We start from the raw sequence: 17,674 nt of genomic DNA on the forward strand, positions 1-17,674 counted from the left end.
CATTAGGGTAGAACTTTCCATACTTCACTATTTTACCTAGTATCAACCTTGTTTATTTTCAGCTACAAAAGGAGGATGATTGGCAGTCTTCATGCACTGAGGAAGGCAGATATCTATGCTTTGCAAAGATTTATAAAAAGTTTTATTAGTAATACTGTAAAAAAATCACTCCAGTAATTTATGTACTAGTGGAAGATTAATAAATGGAGGGTTATTAATTCAAAAGAGGAGTAATTTGAAAATTAGGCCCCAATGTTCTGAAGAATCAATATTTACATAACTTTAAAATTAGAAAGGCAAAAACTTTTAAACAATGAACGTTTAGGTAAACCTATTCCAATGCCTTCTGTAAAAAATAATATTTTTATTATTTATTATAAATAATATTTATATTTGCAAAAGCATAAATAAATCCTTCCATCTAAAATGCTTTAAAATTCACTTACTGGGGGTCTTCTGCCATGACTAGTTCTCACAGCTTGCTGAAAAGCTGTATCGTTTTCCAAGTCCTAAAATGAAAAGGCAAATTTAACATTCAATGTAAAAGTGGGACTAGGAAAAAAAAAGTTTATAGATTCCTCTGTTTGGTATTTAAAGATCCTCTATAATTTCCTGTAATTTCCAAGGCGCCTTCCTCCTTTAGGAAGAGCAGTACTGATACCGACAATCTGAAGGACCTTTTATTGTTTGCTGTTCAGAGATGTTGTCCTATTAGCAGCTAAAAAATCAAGTACACAAGGATATGGCCTTCTGTTTCTTTTTTTCCAAGTGGCTAAAGCAGTAAGAACAGAAAATTCTCTTTCATTCTCATTCTCCTCTCCCTGTCCCTCCTATACACTGGGACCACGGCTACTAGCCCTACCTGAGAAAGGACAGACAAGGCCACATTCTCCACAAGCACTGGGTAAACACTTTCTCTTGTTCCATTTCCTCTTGCCCAAGTGAATGAGGCTTTTCATCTTACTGGAGTAGTAAAGTCTGAGATTCAGATTGGAGTTTACGGGAAGGAGACCACATAAGCTGCTAGGCAAATAGTGTACTCCTGGGAGTTCAGCCTACATTGCCATTTGGAAACAAAGCCTCAGTTAATAAAGTGTTATTTCGCTTTGCTGATTCCTGGCTTGTACTTATATTCTCCCTCAGGAAATCTGAGGAAAAGAATATTAGTCAAGGCAGGATAGGTTTCCTGGACAAAATGGCATTTTACATTCTCTCAAAAGCACCCTAATCTACCAAATGCCAATCTTCTAATGAGCTGTCATTTTCTCTTACTTATTCCCCAACACAAAATTTTACTCTAATTCTTCATACACTTATGTCCAATTCTCATACCCTCCTCTCTGATTTACCTCAATCTATTTCACACAAATACATACCTGATTATTAAAAGATAACTATAAATAATGTTAAAAAAATGGACTCACTAATCCACTTTTTAAAAATCTGCAAGTAATCAAAATAAAATGTATTATATAACAAAAATGTCAGTGCAAGGCACTTTCTTTTTATTTTTTTAAGATTTATTTCTTATTTATTTCTCTCCCCTCTCCCGCTGCACCCAGTTGTCTGCTCTCTGTGTCCATTCGCTGTGTGTTCTTCTGTGTCTGCTTGTATTCTTGTCAGCGGTACCGGGAATCTGTGTCTCTTTTTGTTGAGTCATCTTGCTGCGTTAGCTCTCCGTGTGTGCGGTGTCTCTTCTGAGCATGGGGCTCCCCTATGCAGGGGACTCCCCTGCATGGCACGGTACTCCTTGCACACATTAGTACTGTGCGTGGGCCAGCTCACCATATGGGTCAGGGGGCCCTAGGTTTGAACCCTGGACTTCCCATATAGTAGGCAGATGCTCTATGCATTGAGCCAAATCCACTTCCCAAGGCACTTTAAAACATTATTTTTAATGTATAAACATTCTTTAATTTTTATGTAAATAATCTTTACTACCTTATATATCAGCTACATACACCATTCTCCTATAAATGCTAATATTTGATTCTCATATAGCAGCAAGTAAACTAACACATATCTATTATCCTTACTTTATTTCCCCCATTCATCTAAAAATACCTTTATAAAGAGGTCTGTATTTTACATTTGAAAACTGTAATCCTCAAAAGAACTGTACACATTTAAAATACAAAAATCTAATTAACAATTTCATCTTTTAAAATTACTTTAACACTAAATATTAAGAGATATAGATGTAACGACATAAATGGATATTCATGAAAGAGAAAAAACAGATTATAAAAAAGACACAGCATGACCTCATTTTATCCAAAAACACATAAGAGACATACACATATGCATAGCAAAACATCTGGAGCACTATAAAGTTAACGGCTTACTCTAGGTGGTAAAAGTTTCTGTCATTTAATTTTTCTTTATACTTATCTCTATTTCTTAATTTTTCTATAGAACACTGATATAAGTTAGTTAAAAGAAGAAAAACTATTTTCAAGTAACATTTTAAATTCAAAGTATTAAAAAAAGGAGATTTAGGAAGCGGCTGTGGCTCAATCAGTTGGGCTCCCGCCTACCATATGGGAGGCCCTGGGTTCACGTTCCAGGACCTCCTTGTAAAGGCAGGCTCACCCGCAAGCACTGCAGAGTGCCTCCCAGCTTGCAAGTGCCACAGAGAGCCAACTCAGCAAGGTGACGCAACAAAAAGGGAGACAAGCAAAAACACAGAAGAACGCGCAGCAAATAGACACAGAGAGCAGACAGCAAGCAAGCCACAAGAGGGTGAGGAATAAATAAATAAAAATAAAATACAGACACAGAAGAACAGAAAAAAAAAGGAGCTGTAGGTACCTTGGGGTGATCTATGTCTTTTGATTTACACATTCAGATAGCTAGTGCTGAAGAATACAAGGACATAATTCATCTTCATTAGTTTCCATTACTCTACCCATGATCTCCTCATTTGCTGATCTCCCCAATTTTGATTGGTGGTGGGAATTAGTGAGCCTTCAGTAGTAGTACTTTTCTAGGCTTTTGAACGAGCATACTTAATCAGAAGCATATTAAAAGCAGACTTTCCAAATCCAAAGTTTTCATCATAAATCAGCTTGTTAACAAAGACAAATGTAAAAAACAACCTCCCTCCCCACTTTTTTTTTTTTTTTTTTTTACCTCAGTATCATAGGTTGGATTGTAGTCATTATAACCAGAATAAAGATCATCTTCATCTGTCTCTGGAGCCAGGTGCACATTTTGCATCATTTGTTCCTATGAAAAATTGGCAGTATAAATATGTTCTCAGTATAAGAAATAATTCTTAACTCAAAGTATAATTTTTTAACAATCTTTTTGGCCACATTTTCCATACATATTCTTATAGTTTACACTTTTTTTTACATCAAATTCAAAACTAGGTATCAAAACATTAATTCATTGCACATTTATTATGCAAATTATACAGATTGAAAGAGCAGTGAAAGGCACTGGAGAGGTATACATACAGCTGACTATTATCAAGAATAATCAACTTATACTTCTGCTTAGTATAAAGTGCAGAAGAAAGATATGTATTAATAACAAGCAATTAAAATGCAAGGCAGAAATCAGAATGGGATACCTCTACTAACTCACCAAAGTGGCTACAGTTAAAAAGACCAACAGCAAATGTCAGCAGAGCACTTATACATTGGGGTCAAATTATAACTTTGGAAAAAGGTCTGGCAGTTTCATAAAACTAACATATACCTGTTATGGCCCAGCAATTCCACTCCTAAGTATTTAACTAAGAGAAATAAAAACATATGTCTATAAAAAAGATTTGTACAAGATGATCATAGCAGCTTTATTCATAATAGTAAAAAATTAGAAACAGAATAATGTATCCATCAAGAGAACGATAAGTAAAATGTTTCATATTTACACAATGCAATACTGTTCAGCAAGAAAAAAGACAGTGATGATGTACGTAACAACAAGGAACAATCTCACTTATGCTGAGTTAAAGAAGCCTTACATCTTACATTATTTCATTTATATGAAGCTCTAAAGCAGGCGAAACTAATCTATGCTAGCAAACAACCAGAACAGTGGTTGCTTCTTTCAAGTGGAACACAGGGCCTGAATGGGAAATGCATAAGAGAATTTTCTGGGATGGTGGTAAAGTTCTATCGCTTGACACGCAGGTTGGGTTACACAGGTATATGCATTTGTGAAAACTCAGCAAGTGTTAACTTGAGATTTGTGCTTTTCAATGTTGATAAATTTTAGCTCAAAAGAAAAAACCGTAAACAAACATTGAACTCTAATTTGCATGGTGAAGTATTTAAGAGAAACTAATGATATTTTTAAGCTAGTTGAAATGCATAAATATAAGGTGGGTTGATAGATGGATAGAGGGATGGATAAATAGATAGGTATATGATAGAGCAAGTACAGTAAAGTGTTAATCATAGAATCCAGGTAACAGAGCTGATGCTCACTGTAAAATTCTTTCAACTTTGCTGGACATCTGAAAATTTTCATAGCAAAATATTGAGAAAAATACAACATGATAAATTAGATGTCAGGGCAAAGTAAAATAGAATCATGGGGGAAATGTAATCCATAATTACTAGGAAATCAGGGAACGCTTCTCAGGGGAAGTCAACTCAAGTCAACACATTAGGCAATTTTTTGGGGCAGGAGGTGGGCTAGTTACCCAAGATATTTATAATTTCTATTAAACTACTTCATATATCTTAAAACATACTTTCTTAAAGCTTGTACGATTTTAAGTGTGCAAGTAAATACCTATGAAAATTTCAGCTTAACCTTTTTTTTTAAAGGTTTATTTTTATTTATTTCTCTCCCCTTCCCCCCTACCCCCTGCCCCGGTTGTCTGTTCTCTGTGTCTATTTGCTGCGTCTTCTTCTTTGTCCCCTTCTGTTGTTGTCAGTGGCAGGGGAATCTATGTTACTTTTTTGTTGCATCATCTTGTTTTGTCAGCTCTCCATGTGGGCAGCACCATTCTTAGGCAGGCTGCACTTTCTTTGGTGCTGGATGGCTCTCCTTACGGGGTGCACTCCTTGCACGTGGGGCTCCCCTACGTGGGGACACCCCTGCGTGGCAGGGTACTCCTTGTGCACATCAGCACTGCGCGCGACAGCTCCACACCGGTCAAGGAGGCCCGGAGTTTGAACCGCAGACCTCCCATGTGGTAGAAGGATGCCCTAACCACTGGGCCAAGTCCGCTTCCCTCAGCTTAACCTTATTGCTCAGCATAATAGCAGTATTTTCTTGGGGTTTCACAAGACTTTTAAAATTAATTTTTAAATTAAGGTGCAATTCACATACCATAAAATTTACCCTTTTGAATTACATAATGCAATGGTTTTTCGTACTTTCAAAGTTGTGCATCCATCACCATCATTAATTTTAGAATAGACACATTCCAAAAATTAATGCTATCCTATTAGTAGTCACTCTCCATTGTCCCCTTAATCTCTTCCAGCCCTAGGCAATCACTAATATATTTCCTGTCTCTGTGGATTTGCCTGTTCTGGACATTTCATATAAATGGAATCATGTCAAGTGTTTTCTTTTGTGATTGGTCTTTCTTTCTTAGCACAAGGTTTTCAAGATTCATCCAAATGTAGTATCAATACTTCATTTCTTTTTATGGCCAAATAATTGTCTACTGTATGTATATACCACATTTTGTTTATCCATTCATCAGGAGTCCCTTCCACTTTTGGGCTATAATAATGCTGCTCTGAACATTCACGTACAAAATTTCGTGCAGACATATTTTTATTTTTTTTTAAGTAATGTTTCTTTATAACAAAAATTAAACAAAACTTATTTATATTAAAATTAAAGAAATACACTGAATAATAGTTTTAGTAAGGAATATGCTAAGAGTGGGAATAAAATCTGTTTATCTCCCTTTGGTTCCAACAACTCAGAAAAACTTAGCTGAAAACAAGCAAAAGGATCATGCAATCTCTGACAATTAAAACTGGGTAAACCACAATTGGTGTATTATATGAACAGCTTGGTAAATATTTGTACAGGTCTATTACAGCTACTGAGCAAAGGGATTGGCATGAATAGTTACATCTTTAATGTGAACATCATTAAGAGGTCGGAAAGTCTTCTCATTTACTGGTAACTTCTCCGATTCATCTAGTACCTCTAGAAGATCTATTACCTTTCCAAATACTGTGTACTTCATGTCCAAATGTGGCTGCTTGCCATGGATGATGAAGAACTGGGATTTATTAGTGTTTGGGCCATTATTAGCCATGGATACAACATCTCTAACATTGTGATTTATATCAAGCAATAGTGTGCTAGCATGAAATGATCAGGTAGGCACAAAACCAATATCCCCATGATCTCTTTGCACACACACTGGACTCTGCCTAGTTTCTTTATCTTAAGATATTCACTGTATTCATCCTCAAACTTCTCACCCCAGATACTGTTACTTTCTCTTCCAGTACCTGTTGGATCCCCCTTTTGAACCATGAAACCCTTGCTATTTCTATGAAATATATAGCCATTGTAGTAATTACTGGCACAAAGAACCAAGAAATTTTCACATGCTTTAGGTGTCCTCTCACAGAAGACTTCTATCCTAATATCACCCACATCTGTAGGCAGTGTTACAGACATTCTTCTTCTTGATGGTTTCAGGAAGCACTGTTAACGTAATTTCTCAGTCCTCCAGAGAAAAGCTCAAAAATGAGTCTCTGGAACACCATGACAGTGAAAGGGGGCTCTATTAATAAGTACTTGGACAAGAAGCATAAATCAGGAACATAAGGGCCTCCTACAAAAGTGCCTTGGGTTCAGCAGTAAAATGGTGTGGGCCATTTTTGTTTATATTGGGTTCATACCTAGGAGTAGAGCTGCTGAGTCAAATGGTAAATCTATGTTTAACTTTTTGCATATTCTTTTCCAAAGTGGCTGCATCATCTTACAACCCCACCAGCAATGTAAAAGGGCTCTGATTTCTCTATATCCTCAACACTTGTTAGTATCTAACTTTTTAGATATAGTTATCCTGGTGGGTGTCAAGTGGTATCGCATTCCAGTTTTTATTTGCATTTACCTGATGACTAATTGTGTTGAGCATCTTCTCATGTACTTATTTGCTATTTGTATATCTTCTTTGGACTAATGTCTATTCAGATCCTTTGCCCATATTTAAATTGGGTTATTTGTCTTTTTATTGTTGAGTTGTAGAAGTTCTTTGTATATTCTAGATAGAAGTCCCTTATCAGATATACGATTTGCAAATATTTTCTCCAATTCTGCTCATTGTCTTTTCACTTTCTTGACAGTGCCCTTTGAAGCACAAAGTTTTTATGCCTCAAAAAAATATATATAAATTGATGACATCCAATTTATATATATTTTTCTTTGGTTGCTTGTTCTTCTGTTGTCATCTAATAAAATAATGCCTAATCCAAGGTCAACAATATTTACAACAATGTTTTCTTCAGTTTTATAGTTTAAACTCTTATATTTAGGACTTTGATCTACCTTGAAGTAATTTCTCATTACCTTTTGAAGATGAAAAGTCACTACCACGAGGTCAAATGTCAATCACACTGAAACTGGTCATTCCAAAATACCTATTTTTAACTTAGGCTAACAGGTATTAGTGGCTGAACCAACATTAGGACTCAGGTTTCCTGGACTTTCAAAACGGTTTCAAAAGTAGTTTCCACACACAAGACTCTCCTGTTGAAATAATCTGGGGACAATACCACCTCAATATAAATTAATTGCCAGTAAAACCTTTTATAAAATGTGACTGTTATTTGTTTTTATGATACTCTTGTAATGACTACCACGGACAGTCTATTTCCAAGATGTCTGCCATAGTTCTCACAACCAGAAAATCAGCTTGGTAATGGAAACAGCGGAATTTTAGGTCTAGACTGAATCTTGGAAAACAGCACTTCATGTTTTTGGAATTTTTTCTCATCCTTGTGAGAAGTACGTGCTTTACGCATTCTGCTGTGTACTTTCACATTTCACTCCTGACCATACTTTTTATTAGAAAATTTCAGAAGCTTTATATAACAAAAAGAAATGCTCAACGTATCTGCTGTAAAGTTCAAGAATTGATGAAACGGTTTGATTTGGCTTCGAATTTCCCTGTTAGCTTGTGACCAAGCGGAACAGAACTACCTATCCCTGTTAAGAGAAGCAATAAAAACTTATTGACTATGGAAATAAGTGTTTGGGAATCAACGTCCATGTTTCAGAGTTGACAAGTCTGGGCACCTAACGGTCAAATTCTGATGGAAGAGGACGGGAAGGAGGTGTCGGTGGAAGCCGGAGTCCATTCACAGGCACTCTACGAAGCCCGGCAAGCCCACGCCGCCCCCAAAGGAGGGATGCTGGCAGCCAGGAGGAGGCCGCAGAGAGGTGGCCAAGGGGGAAGATGCCGCAGACCCCGCAGGGGGGGCGAGACGGTGGGCAGGGGAAGGGCGGCCTCCCTCGGAAGTGCGCTGTGGGGAGGAGTGCCCCCAGCCCATCAGGAGGCCCGGCGGCTAGGGGTCGGCGTTCCACTCTCAGCCCGGCGGGAAGGGCTTCGCGGGGGACGGCTTCGCGGGGGACGCGGCGCAGCCAGTGGGCCCGAACATCGCCCTGGACACCCTCAGCCTCCCGGGCCTTCTCCTACCTCACGCTGCGGGGAGCCAGCAGTAAGGCGGAGGCGAGAGGCGGCCTCTGAGAGCGCCAATTGACCTCCCAGTCTTCGCCAGCCACACCGCGGTGCCTGAGCCGTTGCCAAGCACTGAATCCAAGGAAGCCACTCCCACAGTGCTCCGCGCTGAGGGGGCGGGGTCGACTGAGAAGGGGCGAAGGGGGCGGGGCGAGAGGCCCGAGGGAAACGCGGAAGTGGAAGCGTGGGGACCGCCGAAGGGTTAGGGAAGGAGCCGGCGGGTACTGTACGTGAGTGGAGGGGGCGGGGGACGGAGGGCCGTGGAGAGGGACCCCAAGGGGTCCGGGAGAGCCGCCTCTTATAAATTCTGATGAAGACATTCAGAAAGCACATTACCTTGGTTACTGTAAAAATATATCCCAAGGCACCATATTAATCTTGTAAGCCTTGGATGACAGTTTTGCGTGTAGTCCTAACTTCTCTCTGATCACCCGATGAAAGTATTCTCTGGATGGTACCTGTGTGGAAAGCCTCTCCCTCTCTTTATTTCCTTCTCCCACCTACGTTATGAGTTCCCAAGGCACCCTGTGCACACCTTTGCCCTAGCTCTTCAGGTGTTCTTGTCTGCCTTCCTCACTAGATCATGAGGGGATATGAAACTCGGTCCCAAGCACCTAGAACCTGGTTCATAGTAAAGCTTAATAAATACTAGATGGGTAAATGAGGAACTAAATTCATAACTGCTTCATTTCTCTATAAGTTGCGTTTTGGGGGAAACTGAGGGAGTCTACAAAAATAGTAATTAATGGCTTTTTAAAAATTAGGTATCTGTTGACAGCCAGTTCTCTACAGGTCTCTAGCTGCAGTTCTTGTGAGCAGAGACACTGGCATGCCTGTAAGAGATTTTGAGTAGGCAAGTGTATATAAAATGTAACTCTTGGAGAAGAAATCCAAACTGGAGATACACATTCAGGACTCACTGACTCCTAAAATAGATGGATTTGAGGCTTGGGAGTGAGCGAGATTGCTTAAAGGGGAGGAGGATATAGAGGGAGAAGAAAGAGAGCCTAGAACTGAGCCTTAGAAAACTTAATATTTAAAGATTTTGTAGAAGAGAGGCAACTAATAATTGTTTTTGATGGTCAGAGATATTGGAGCAAAACCAGGAAAGTGGAAGTAATAGGAACTAAGGGAAGAAAATGTTAAGAGGGAAGAAGTAGACAGCCATGTTAAATGCTGAGGAGAATCCAAGTAAATGGACTCAAAGACATTTTACTGTATTTAGCAGTGTGAAGGACACGGGTGATTTAGCAAAAGCTCTTTCAAGGAAACTGAGGGCATTAAAGCCTGATTGTACTCACCTGAGCAGAAAATGGAAGGTGAAATATAGAGACTGTATATTTCAACTCAAGAAATCAGACTGAGAATGGTTAGAAAGAGATAAGGCAGTAGTAGATGGACAGGACTTGGCCAGTCCAAGGAGGGATTTTTATCAGTGTGTTTTTAAATAGAGGAGACTTGAGAACATGTTTGAATGCTAATGGAAATAATCAGTAGAAAGAAGTTGAAAATGCAGGAAAATGGCTGAGAGTAAGGGGAGAGAGGAAGTTCCAAGGTTTGAGAAAAAAGGAGAAGGGATATATCTTAGTTCCCTAGGACTGTCATAACAAAGAAATGCAAATTGGGTAGCTTGAAACAACAGAAATTTATTGTCTCATAGTTCTAGGGGCTAGAAGTCTAAAATCAAGGGGTGCATGTGTATATGTTTTTAATATATTTTTAAATTTATTTTTAAAAGATACATACATCACAAAATGTTACATTAAAAATATATAGGAGATTCCCATATGTCCCACTCCCCCACCCCTAAAATCAAGGTGTTGGCAAGGCCATCCTCCCTCTGAAACCTGTAGGGGAGCATCTTTCCTTGCCTCTTCCTAGCTTCTGGTGGTTTGCCAGCAATCCTTGGCATTCCCTGGCAGTTTTAGCACTCCAGTCTCAACCTCCATTCTCACATGGCATTCATCCCTTTCATCTGTCTCCAAATTTCCCTCTTATGAGTAAAAAAAATCATATTGTATTAGAGCCCATCCTAACCAGTTTGATCCCATTTTAACTAATTCCATCTGCAATGACCCTATTTCCATATAAGGTTATATTCTAAGGTACTGGGTTTAGGACTTCAATACATCTTTTTGAGGGGCACAAGTTAGCTCAAACAGTATAGAATAAGCAGAGAGGAGGAGAGCACATTAACTAGAGAACTACAGTAACATTGTTCAGTATCTTTCACTGCTCAGTTGAGAATGAAGATCATGAATTTATAGTGATGCTAATCTGCACTGTTGTCTGGTACTCCCACGGACTCATTTTTTCTAGTGGATCTCCATTAAGGTATGGACATGGAAAATGCAGATGGTGGAATTAATCCAAGGCTGGAATTTGTTAGACTATTGCAAAGAAAGGACAGAGGGGAAAAGGGAGCAATAATGATAGACATGAAATTTAATAAAAATAAAAACACTGAAATGAATGGAGTTAATGAATAGGAAGAAAGTGGAAGAGTCAGACTAGAAGTACTGAAGCAGTAAGAGGAGTAGTTGAAGTAGGGATACTTCAGCTCATTGGGAGAGGAGGCTTTTGAATTGGTGATTATATAAGTGGTAGAGTTTTGAGGTGGTGACAAGGGTCCAAGGTTTGATGATGGGTGTGATCTTGTGGAAGCTATTTGAGATGAGGAGACCAGGGTTTGAAGTCACTGAGATAAGTGGAGAGGTATACTGTAAGCCAAGTGGCAAAGACTGAGGGGGATTGAGGAAGAAGTTGGAAGAGGGGTGAAAGGGGTATACCAGATGGCCCAAGATTCACAGACCCAGAAGATTTGCAAGAGGGTGGAAAATTGATGATCTGGAAGTGGTGCTGGAAAGTAAGTGGAAATTACCAGCCCTACTTTCTGATTCTGAGGGTCCTGAGCTGTGAGAGAATGAATAACCTTTTGCCTGAGATGGCTTCAAGGGAAGCAGTATCCTTGGAGGACCGCCATTTTTCCTTTAAAGCATCGAGGCTGAGAGATTGCGTGAAGTGGAGATACGGGGCATTTGCCAATCACAGGACAGGAATTCAGTGGGCTTCAGGAGGAGGTGGACCAGTGGAACGATGCACAGAGCAGCCAGGGTTTGGCTGCCAACTGGAAATGCATGCACTTTGGGTGGTGACCAGAGATAACAGGAATTGGAGAGGATATGAGTTTAGACCTGATAGTCTCTTGGAGGGTCTGAGTGCATGGTTCTACCAGGATTCAGCATGGCCTAGAAGGGAGACTGAGCAAGGCAGTCACAGTCAGCGCAGAGTCAGCTAGTGATGGCAGCTGCAGATCATTAGCAGTAGCTGCAGCCAAGAAGAAGCAAGCCTTGCCTTGTGGACTTGTATTCCAAGAAGGGAGAGAAGGGTGGTCGGGAGGGGGGAGGGAGGATGGAGGAGTGGACCATGATCAGGCTGGTGTTCTACAAGGGGCTGCTGCTCTCCTGGCCTCAGGGTCCACGTTCTTCAAGGGATCGACTGTCTGCAGTTCATCAGTAATTCTATCTAAACTGCTAACTTGCTCTCCCATCATTCTGTCTTTCTCCAACCCCTCTCCTATCCAGAGAGCTTAGGCAGCCATCTTCTCTTGCTAGTTCTCACAGCTTCTTCTTTACTCTTCAATCTTCCATCAATCTCTTCTTCACACTGTTGCCAGAGGGATCACCAGTAAGTGAAAATCTGATCACATTATTGCCCACTCTCTCCCCCCGCCCTCCCTTGATCTCTGCTCAAAGTCTAAACTCCATGTTTACAGGGTCCTTCCCAGCCTGACCCTTGTTGCGTTACTCAAGATTTTTTGTTGCAGCCATGAAAAGCCAATTCTTGCTATCTTAAGCAGAAAAAGAAAATTTTGGAAGGATACCAAGTAGCTCACCTCACAGAATTGTCAGAGAGGCTAAAGAAGTAGGCTTGGAGAAACAAAGGAAGCTTAGTTTGCTGAGGCACAACCAAAAGCAAACCAGAGGACAGATGAATGGATAAACAAAATGTGTTATGCAAACACAATAGAGTATTATTTGGCCTTAGAAAGGAATGAAGTTCTGAAAAATTCTACAACATTTGAACCCTGGAAACATTATGCTATGTGAAATAAGCCAGATACAAAAAGGGCAAATATTGTATGACTGCATTTACATGAAATATCTAGAAAAAGACAATTCACAGAGACAGAAAGTAGATGAGAGGTTACCCGGGGCTAGGGAGAGGGGGAATGGGGAGTTACTGCTTAATAGGTACAGAGTTTCTGTTTGGGGTGATGAAAAGTTTTGAGAATGAATGCTGGTAGCATGACATTGTAAAGGTAACAATACCATAGAGTTGTACCCATAAAAATGGTTAAAATGGGAGATTTTCAGCTATATATAAATTACCACAATTAAGAAAAATAAATAACGCACCTCAGGAGTGATCTGATTAGTTATGGCAACCAACCCCCCCAGTTTGTCTAGGATGGAGGGGATTCCCAGAACATGGAAACCCAGAGCAAACAGAACAAGCTGGTCCCCCCACTTAGGAGTCTGCTGTGGGCACTTTCTCCTCTTGATACACACTGCCTTGCCACTGGACACTTGTTGCCACACAACTGCCTCAGTTTCTTCTGGGTCCTTTCTGCTTACCACTGGACATGGGGGCCCACGGAGCCATTGTGAATACCTCTGGCTACCAGCCCCTCTGTCTCACTCCTTCCAGAGCCAGAGGCCCAGGTAGAGGAGTGTCAGGTGGCTAGGTTTAGGTCCTGCACCTGTGTTCTAGCTTCCAGGGAGCCCAGAGGCAGAGTATCTGCTCCCCTCGGACTTCCTCCCACCTATTTTGGGATTCTCTTAACATAGAAAGGGTGTACAACTGTTGGACAGCCCAAAGTGGTAAATGTCCACGCCGTCTCCCCTACCTCCCCTTCTCATCCGCTCACATGTCCTAGCCAGACTGAACTTCCACATCCCTAAAGGGTGCCATGATCTCTCTCACCTCTTGTCATCCACACATGGATTCTCTTATCCCAAAAGTGTCTTTCCTGAGGTCCTCTCAGCCTGACCACCTCTTTGTCAAGGAGGCCTTCCCTAAGCCCTGGTTACTGTGTTAGTTCTAGGCTATGTTTCTATAGCATGTTGTCCTTCCACCATCATAGCACATACACAGATTTGAAATTACTATATATCTGTAAAAGTTTACCCAAGTACACCCTATGCTCTAGGTTTGGCTTGGTTCAGTGCAGAGACGGCATGTGTGCTGTTTACCTCTGGATTCCCAACACCTAGCATGGCAAAAACCTGGTCTATCTAATAAGTAATTTATTAGGCATGGTTTAAACCTTTCACTTACTCTGCCCAGAAAAATAACCATGAAATGCAGTGACTGCCTGTTAAATATTTTAAATTATCCTGATACTTTATCCTCTCAGATTAGCCTGAAAACAGAGTGAAATCTTTTTTTTCTCCTTTTTCAAGTAACAGACCAGTTCTTTCCTGATCAGTAAAACACGATCAGCAAAACTTAAAATCCTTTTTATACTTATTTGGAGGATAATCATCACTCAATGTTGTGAAAACACAATCATTAAATTCTACACCCTGTTTTTCTTTCACTGTTTGTATCACACAACTGCAACCTGTATTGACCATTGGGTGTCTTATCAGGGGCTCTTTTTATGTTGAAATGTGTAGGAGAGTGAGTTAGCCTACCTTTGCATAATCTATATCAAGTGTATTGTATTCTCTCCCTTCAGGAGTACCCTAAGTGAAATTTGTATTCCATTATATAAAAATACTGTTTGTCCAACTGTACAAATTAAGTCCAGAGAAATCATTATCACTGCCTTTGGAGAGGAGCTTTGTTTCCTAAATTGTGAAGAGAAAATTATATCACACTTTAACCAAAATATCACACTTTGTGCTCAGGCTTGCAAGATTTCTTACTTGAAAGTTACAAATTAACTTTAACCTGCCAATAATTTCAATCTGTTCTAAAATAAATGGACATTGGACTGTAAATTACCCTGATAAGTGGGTCCTGATCCATTCACAACATTAAACCACAGCCATTAACAAGTTTAGATTAATATGTAATATATAAATTGGCATGAGGAATTTCAAACTGTACTCGTACTAACACATGCCCCAGTGGTAGCACAGGAAATAAACAAAGCACAGTTTTCTCTAAGGAATTCTCATTTTAAGATAGGGAGTACTCAGGGAAGTCCAACCATTAATTGCTTGCTGTAGCAGTTTGATATACTTATGAATTCCAAAAATAGATATTGGATTATGTTTGTAATCTAGTCTGTACCTGGGTGTAATTAAGTTATAATTAGGGGGAAGCGGATGTGACTCAACTGATAGAGCGTCTGCCTACAATATAGGAGGTCCAGGTTTCAGTACCCAGGGCCTCCTGGCCCATGTGGTGAGCTGGCCCACACTCAGTGCTACCGTGCAGAAGGAATGCTGTGCCACGCAGGGGTGCCCCCCATGTAGGGGTGCCCCACGTGTAAGGCATGTGCCCCTCAAGGAGAGCTACCCCATGTGAAAAATGAAGCCCACCCAGGAGCGGCGCCTCACACATGAAGAGCTGATGCAGCAAGGTGACGCAACAAAAAGAGACACAGATTCCTGGTGCTGCCTAACAAGAATGCAAGTGGACACAGAAGAACACACAGCGAACAGACACAGAGAGCAGACAATGGGGTGGGGTGGGGGAAGGGAAGAGAAGAGAAATAAATAAAATCTTTTTTTAAAAAAGTTATGATTAGGACTTTGATTGGGCCACGTCATTAGGGCATTGAGTCTCCACCTCTTGGTGGGTGGACACTCACAGATAAAAGGCATGGCAAAGGACAGAGTTGAGGGTTTTTTGATGTTGGAGTTTGATGCTGAAGTCTTAAGCTGGAGCCCCAGGAAGTAAGCATGCAGAAGAAAGAAAAGCCAGCCCCAGAAAGAGAGGACCTGAGCCAGGAGAAGAACACAGAGGAATAGAGACAGCTCCTTAGACATGGCAGAAACCCCAGGGAGAGAGACAGAGCCATTCACCTGATAGTCTACAGCTGACCTTGTGGAGAGAGGCAAAGTCTAGAGAGCCTCAGAGTCTACAGCGGAACTATGGCTCAAACAGAGGAACTGTGCCCAGAGGAACGCAGGAAGCCTGAACCCTGGCAGACATCGGCAGCCATCTTACGCCATTATGTGAAAATAGACTTTGGTGAGAGAAGTAACTTATGCTTACGGCCTGATATCTGTAAGCTCCTACCCTAAATAAATACCCTTTATACAAACCAACCAACTTCTGATATTTTGCATCAGCATGCCTTTGGCTGACTAATACACTTGCCAAATAGGAATTTGCCAAAATAGATAATGACTAAGCACCACGCTTGATTTATTATTTTTTTTTAAAAGAAGTACCAGGGATTAAACCTGGGACCTCGCACATGTGAAGCAGGCACCCAACCACTGAGCTATACCCACTCTACCACACATGACTTTTAAAGGATGAAAAAGCAAGCTCTTGGCCTTCTAATGATACAATAGCTCAACTCAAATGCACATGTAAAAAATAGCTAAAGATATTGGCTTTAATATCACTCAAAGTATACTAGTCATACAATCAGTAAAAAGTATCTATTTGCTTTTGCCTCATTTCTTTTTTTAATCTTGATTTTTTTTTTTTTTTTGGTCCTGGATCACTCTTTCCATTTTAATCTAGTTCTAAAATGCTACAATCATGCTCCTAAACTTAATACTACTGAAAGGGAAACGGACTTTGGCCCAGTGGTTAGGGCGTCCGTCTACCATACGGGAGGTCCGCGGTTCAAACCCCGGGCCTCCTCGACCCGTGTGGAGCTGGCCATGTGCAGTGCTGATGCACGCAAGGAGTGCCTTGCCACGCAAGGGTGTCCCCCGCGTGGGGGAGCCCCCACGCGCAAGGAGTGTGGGGGAGCCCCCACGCGCAAGGAGTGCGCCGGTGAGGAAAGCCGCCCAGCGTGAAAAGAAAGTGCAGCCTGCCCAGGAATGGCGCCGCCCACACTTCCTGTGCCGCTGACGACAACAGAAGCGGACAAAGAAACAAAAGCAGACAAAGAAACAAGACGCAACAAATAGACACCAAGAACAGACAACCAGGGGAGGGGGGGAAATTAAATAAATAAATAAATCTTTAAAAAAAAAAATACTACTGAAAATCCTTGATGTTTACAATAGATAAAAGCCTAATAATTGAGTTGATTTGCGTAAACATCTAGGACATTTTACATATCTATCACAACTCTCCCATTTTCTTTTTATTATTTCCCCCAAATATTTTCTTGATTAAAAAATACTAACAGATAAATTGTTAACTGAGGATTTCAGAGGGAGTTTTAACAACTGTTTTGAGTTTAACACTTTCTATTTATAAGCAAAAGTTTATTTTCTATTTTGACCCACCTTGCCATGATTTTGCACGTGTTTACTCAGTCTGCATTCAAAGGTTTCCAGTAGCCCAGGTCCTACCTGTACTTCTAACCTAATTTTCTGTTAAGGAGAAGTAAAGACTTTGGAAGCAAAGATAAAGTTCCGAGGAAAAATGTATTACCAAGCAAGGAACCTGACCCAAACCAGAGGTTATGCTCTGGGGGTGAAACTCCAGGGAGGGAACCAAGTCTATGTCCACAAAGCAGCATCTTCTCTAGGTAAAGTCTTCTATATCTAAAGAAGGCTGGTGATGTGTGAGCTAAGTGACTAGGCATTGTGAAAGCATATTTCTGTGTTTTTTCCAGGAGACAGTCTTCACTCTGGACAGGAAGTGCTTGTTTCAGGATTATGGTGCCCAGGAGTCTTTTCAGAAGAAACCAAGTCTGCACTGCCCCCTCTCAAATCATCATTATTGTGACTATTGTTATTATCATTCTAAAATCGTGGAGACAAGGGTTACATATTTTACTTCTTGGCATCCTCCATGAAGCCAATCACAATTCCATGCACACAGTAAATTTGCAAAGAACAATTT

At 40.6% G+C, this 17,674-nt stretch overlaps 2 protein-coding genes across 5 annotated transcripts in view; both read right to left on the reverse strand.

Moving 5' to 3' along the window:
• IFT88 (intraflagellar transport 88) overlaps positions 1-8,802 on the reverse strand; it is a 150,690-nt gene extending 141,888 nt beyond the window's left edge. For 2 of the 4 annotated variants that reach the window (XM_058276343.1, XM_058276341.1), the window contains exons 1-3: positions 8,639-8,779; positions 3,133-3,228; positions 447-509 (exon numbers count right to left, since the gene is read on the reverse strand). In XM_058276343.1, the coding sequence (XP_058132326.1) occupies positions 447-509; positions 3,133-3,222 (153 nt within the window). In that variant the 5' untranslated portion in view covers positions 3,223-3,228; positions 8,639-8,779. Of the gene's footprint in view, positions 1-446; positions 510-3,132; positions 3,229-8,638 lie in introns of all 4 variants that reach the window. The other 2 variants (XM_058276342.2, XM_058276340.2) reach the window with 2 other exon arrangements.
• On the reverse strand, positions 6,023-6,615 carry LOC105747016 (peptidyl-prolyl cis-trans isomerase-like 3). The gene is made up of 2 exons (XM_012528638.2): positions 6,376-6,615; positions 6,023-6,268 (listed from the first exon to the last, which is right to left on the reverse strand). The coding sequence occupies exons 1-2, from the start codon at positions 6,613-6,615 to the stop codon at positions 6,023-6,025; spliced, it is 486 nt and encodes a 161-aa protein (XP_012384092.1).
• Positions 8,803-17,674: the final 8,872 nt, after the last annotated feature.

Source organism: Dasypus novemcinctus, chromosome 15 (assembly GCF_030445035.2).
Source record: "Dasypus novemcinctus isolate mDasNov1 chromosome 15, mDasNov1.1.hap2, whole genome shotgun sequence".
Taxonomy (NCBI): domain Eukaryota; kingdom Metazoa; phylum Chordata; class Mammalia; order Cingulata; family Dasypodidae; genus Dasypus; species Dasypus novemcinctus.